At 43.0% G+C, this 5,829-nt stretch overlaps 1 protein-coding gene across 1 annotated transcript in view; it reads right to left on the bottom strand.

Moving 5' to 3' along the window:
* Positions 1–5,829, bottom strand: part of LOC118325416 (hippocampus abundant transcript-like protein 1) — a gene marked incomplete at its 5' end in the record, with an annotated part of 9,367 nt that overhangs the window by 1,610 nt on the left and 1,928 nt on the right. Inside the window, 3 exons of the mRNA XM_035658093.1 lie at positions 1,364–1,478; positions 3,734–3,861; positions 4,731–4,793. Coding sequence (XP_035513986.1) covers positions 1,364–1,478; positions 3,734–3,861; positions 4,731–4,793 — 306 coding nt within the window. The remainder of the gene's footprint in view (positions 1–1,363; positions 1,479–3,733; positions 3,862–4,730; positions 4,794–5,829) is intronic.

Raw genomic sequence — 5,829 nt, 5'->3', positions numbered from 1 at the left:
ACAGACAGATAAAATAAAAGGTGCATGAAGTCGACTATAAACCAATATGACTCTGAATCTGATGTTCAGCCAGCTGATCACGGCTCTGCTCAGTTGAAATGTAATGAGAGCAGCAGCTCAGCTTCTTTCTGCTCAGACAACAAACCATGTGAAGCTTTGAGAGGTCACATGCTGCGGTCACATGACCTGTGTGCACACAGATTAACTGCAGGCAAGCTCAGTGGATCAAACCTGTGTGTGTGGTCGTATATCTGTCAGTAAATGAGTCACTGACTATAAATAACGCTCTGTACATATTAAAATGAGTATTTTCATGTAGGAACATACAGAACCAGTCATTGTAGAACATTTACCGGCGGCCCGATCAAGTAAATCTGTCTGTCAAACTCTGAATGAATGCGTCAGCTGATCGGCTGCTCAAACTAATCAAACTAATTGGAGTAAATATCGGCTGATAACCGTTGGTGGCCGATCAATCAGAGCAGCCTTAATCGAACTCAGTTTTGACTGACGTGACCGACTTTTACACTCGAACCGATCGAGTTCAACTCTCACAGCAACAGGAAGCGGCAGAACTGGTTTCACACATTCTGACCGAGCTCAGAACAGTTCCAGATTTTGATTCCCGTTTGGTTGAGTTTCTGTTTCTGTTTATTTTTAACAGTCTGATCAATGAATGCATCACTGCAACGTGCAAACGCCAATCTGTTTCTGGTTGCTATACGCAGATAGAAGTTCACACACATCATTATTATTTAACCAAATGATGTTTTTCTGTCTGTAAACTGAAGATTTACAAATAAAAACAGAGGAATGGACTTAAAAATGAATCAGTGTTATAATAGAAAGCCCATAAACAGTGAGGAAAATCATACTTTATTAAGCTTAGTTGAACGAATCTATCTGCAGACTTTGGTAGGTTTTTATATTTTATAGGATCATTTAATAACATAAAGTGAAATGAGAGAAAAGAGCGAGCGGCCACCCACAGCAGGACCAGAATGCACTGCGGCAGCCTGAATCTTTCATTTGTCCTCAGCTACAAAACCTGTTGACACTGCTGATCTCTACACCTCCACATAAACCACAGACAACTCAAAGAGGCCATTTTTATTGCACTTCCTGTCCTGCCTCCGACCCTGTTCACTGTAGATTCCTATAATAGCAGGAAACGCCATGAAACAGAAACTCCATTATACACACACACAATGTTATTAGAGTAGGCACATAGTCTGCTCCTCCACTGAGTCAGGTACTCCAACAGCAGCTTTATCTTTAAACCGGTGAGCTTCTGCTTTCTCTGGTTGCTGCTTCAAAGCTAAACTTACTTCCTGTAGTGATAAAATCTGCAGTGTGTAGTTACCAGTCCGTAGGCCGTGCTCCTCTCGTGCTCCTCTGTAATGTCGGCGACGTAGGCGAAGATCACCGAGAAGGTCACAGCGAAAATCCCTGAGACTGAGATCAGAGCGAAATACCACCTGCACACAGGAGCAGACAGGAAACAGCTCAGAGACTCTTTATACACAGGTTCATTCAGTCAGCTGCAGTGTTTATGGCTGTCAGAGCACATTTGGATGCATCATCATCATCGTCATCATCGTGTCATTAAAATTCAGCTTCGGGGACACAGTAACTCAGGAAGCGTCTCAGGAAGAGGACTATTATGTTGACACTGACTCACATCGAGAGTTGATCATTTACAGGCTGGACATGATGTTTAGGGACGCAACATATGGATCTTTTTCCCCGCTGATACCGATTACCGATATCTCAAATAACTGATTCACATTTTGTTATTTTAAAAAGCTCAAACCTTTAGTTTTTACATCTTAAGGAGTCAAATATTCAGCACACTTTCAGTCTTTGGTTGACCCTTAAACCTGAACCTCTCAGATGATTAAACAGCGTGTAGACGTCTGATCTTCTTACACAATAACTGGAGATCCTGAATCAATCCTTTAGATTTTCCACTTACAGACAAATATTTGAAAAGGAACAATCAAGTAACTGTTCAAGTAATTTTTAACATTTTAACAACTTCTACAGGAATGAAGCTAAAAGGAGAATCTTGTGACGATCCGCAGAGAGGGCTTTTCTCCTGCTGCCTGCGTCTGATCTGATCTCAAACAACTCTTTAATTAGTTATTCTGAACTGAGGGTTTGTGGAGCGTGATGCACAAACCATGTGACTGATCTCCAGCTGCTGGGTTTCAGCTTCACGAGGAGAGCCGGTCAGCTGATCTCGAGCTGCAGTGAACCGTCTTAAGACTCAAAATAATCTTTAAAGAAATGTTTCTAAAAGGCTGTGGAGTAGATATATTATATACTGTTTAATCCGAACAGAAGGATGTTTAACACTCTGCTTCTGCTCATGTTTCATACATACAGCAAACACACTCTGCATGAAGAACTCATGAACTCTGGAGCTGATCGGGGCTGTTTGCTGACTCGCCGGCTGCTCTCTGATCTGCAGCGTTCATGCTGATCCTCGCCGCTCACATGAACAACATGTGACTGCTCAAACTCCAAAAGGCTGCAGCAGACCCTCCACTCGCTCTGCCGACTCAGATCAGAGCGGGGCTGAAACTAACCATCAAGTTCAGTATGAATTCATCTGTTCATTATCTTCTCCATTATGTTCATCCCAGTTTCAGAGTCCAAAACCTCCTTAAATGTCGTGTTGGTCCGGTCAACAATCCAAAAGTTAAACAGATTAATTTCACAGTGATATATAAAACAGAGAAAATAAATCTAACAGCTGATGGAACAGGACAGACAAACGTAAAACAATAGAGATTTCACGTTCACCTGTTTGCTGTCAGCCACAGATTAACGTAAATGCTGAAAGCGGAATCAGCAGGTTAGGTAAACACGCTCCCGTCCAGAGTTTCTACAGAAGACACGTCACTTCTTAGTGGAAATGTAACCTGACCTGATGTCAGTGGATCAGTCTGAATTATTTCCAGGAACAAAGAACGGAGCAGAACAACGGACGAGAGAGAGCGGCTCGGTGAACACAAGAGTTCTACGTTCATTAAAGCTCAATCAATGACTTCCACACTGAGCAGGATTTCAGCCCCGCTCACCGTGGAGCAGCAGTATCAGGGGACTTCATGTGATTTGTAATAATTAGAGTCTGATCGTAATCCTGTGTGAATCCGTCGTAACTGGTAAAGTAAAATTCCTCCACAAATTGGTCCTGTGATAATATCAGTCAAAGTGGCATCTCTGTGATTTGGAGTCAGACTTTTTATTTTTGCAGGGAATCACTGATGTATTAGAAGATCAGTAAAGTTATTTTTTACAGCTCCTGCAGCCGTAATGAAAACTCTGGCTGTGTGCACACATAGAGCTCCAACAGTGATATCTGCTGTCCACAGCTGGCTGTGTGTTCGATACCTGCAGCGTCACACAGCAGAAACCTGACTGCCGCTTTACAATGACAGAGATGTGCTCATTAACACGGCGGCCGGGGAACAGTCGAGAGCTGCACATGCTCAGTTCCTGATCGAGTGAAGGATGAAAACAGATCGTTTTTCAAAGACACATCAAGTTTCTGAAAACGTCACCGGACTGCCACAACACGAGCCGACAGCATCTCTCTACGAGGGTGTTTGTAGTTTATCGCTGATGAATAAAAGAGAATTAACTTTGAGCAGATTTCTGACTCTTCCCCGACTGGGCAAGTGGAAAAAAAACCCCAACCCATTAACGTTGAGCCCTGTGGTCTCACCATGGGCTGATCCTCATGAAGGGGATGGGGGCACAGGTGAAGAACACCGTCATGAGGAGGAAAGACTTCCTGCCCCAGATATCTGACAGCGCACCGATCAGAGGAGCCGACAGGAACGACAGGAAACCCTGAACAGCAACAGAGGAACACGTTAACAACCTCCACACAACGTTCACATGTAACACAGTGATCATGTGTTTGTGTTTTACAGATTTATTGATTAATAAACTGTTTATATGTTATATATTGTATATTATTATTGCATTATACATTATATGAACTGTACAAAGTTATGAATTAAAGCTCCAGTGTGTAAGTTTGAAAACACTGGTTCTGTAAGATGTTGCGATGTGTCACTGATGATTTGTGGACTAAATGATTAATCAGTGATTATTTAAAGCTCTGGGACATTTTCTGCTTTTATCTTTGTCTCTAATAGTGTTGCTGTGTGTATTTATGAACCACAACAATAAGAAGTGTTTGTGTGTCGTACTGCAGTTTCCCCAACCAACAGTCTGAGTGAGGGGCTGAAATACAACAGAGATCGTTTCCTGGATATTTGGTCATTTTAAATCAATTCTTTCTATGAGTGGAAAACTAGAGTTTCTTTCTTCTGTTTCCTTTCATTCATTCAGGCACAAAGAGCAACAACATCCCTTTCAGAACAGCGGTGTCGAGAGGTTTACAGATTGTAAATGTTGGACACAGAGCTGTGGTGTCAGACCTGCAGGTTCAGGGATCAGAATCAGGGGAGAGAAAGTTCGCTGTCTCCCTGAGTCGCTCTGTTTCTCAACTTTATAAACCAGTTTCACAAGTTTTTTAAACGTGTTTAATCCTGATGGATTAACTGCTGGCTGTATGTAGCACAAACAGTGTATTCATGTTGTTTCAGTCAACACTAATCACTCCACACTGGACTTTTATTATCTATTAAACATTAAACATTAGTTATGATGTACCTCCTCCGGTGTTAGTATCTGCTGCTGTGGTGTCTTACCTTCACGCCCTGAACCAGGCCGTTCATCAGGAATGTGTGCTGAGGAAACGTCTCATGGAGGACCTGAAACAGCAACACAAGCTCTCCTGAATAAAAACATTTACAGCTTCATGTTCTCACACAACTCGTCGCTATCCGTCTACAACCTCACACATTTCATTTTCACACACTTTTCTGGCACAAATGACTGTGGAGCACGTTGAAGAGCATTGAAATGACTCAGCTGTGTGACTGATTAAGGAAACATTAGTTATCACGCCCGTCACACACTCTTTTGTTCTATGGTACGGTGACACAGCAGCACTGAGAGCTGCAGGCTGCTGAAGGACGAACAGACGAGGCTCCACATTGTTCTCTTACAGTTTATTAAAGTCATTTCACTCTGCAGACGACCTAAAGGGACGCTCGTGCTCGTGTCCTAAAGTCTGTTTCAGAGGATAGTTTTCACCCTGTAGAGATGCTCAGTGTTCAGCCGAGCTTACGAAGGCTGGAGGCAGAGATTGTTCAAGTGTCTCTAAAATGGCAGACAGACTTTGATAGCGGCTCCTGAACGACACCTCGGGTCTGACAACAATCCCTCCTCAGCTTCAGTGTTTCTCTGCTTTTACAGGTTAGGATGTTTCACCTTATAGCAGATACAGGTTAACTACGCCGGCTGGTCCTCCGAGTGTTTCTGACCAACTCTACCTGTGAGCTACTTTCAGTCTGAGAGCTGCAGCCTGACTTCCAGTAATACAGCGGGACAAACATCCTGTTTACAGTACGAGCTGAGAAACACCTGATACTGTGATTCCTCCTAACGCCCTGCGGTTCACTGGGGATAGATAAAACTCAACACAAACACATCAGATTATAGTTACAAGATAAACAACTGATGATCACAAAGTGATTTATCATAAGAGGTTGTCAGTAACTCATACTCATATCTACAGTCTGACTGTCTCACACAGATTAACAGCAGCAACCGACCGTCTCAGCGTCCGTACTGAAACCTGTCGACTTCAGAGGATCCAGAACAGACGCAGGTAAACATCCAGCTGCTGATGTGTGTGTGTGTGTGTGTGTGTGTTGATGTGTGTGTGTTGATGTGTGTTGATGT

This window comes from Morone saxatilis, unplaced genomic scaffold (genome assembly GCF_004916995.1).
Source record: "Morone saxatilis isolate NCDOM2014 unplaced genomic scaffold, NCSU_SB_2.0 Contig16, whole genome shotgun sequence".
Lineage (NCBI taxonomy): Eukaryota > Metazoa > Chordata > Actinopteri > Moronidae > Morone > Morone saxatilis.
This window is presented reverse-complemented; position numbering and strand designations above follow the sequence as displayed.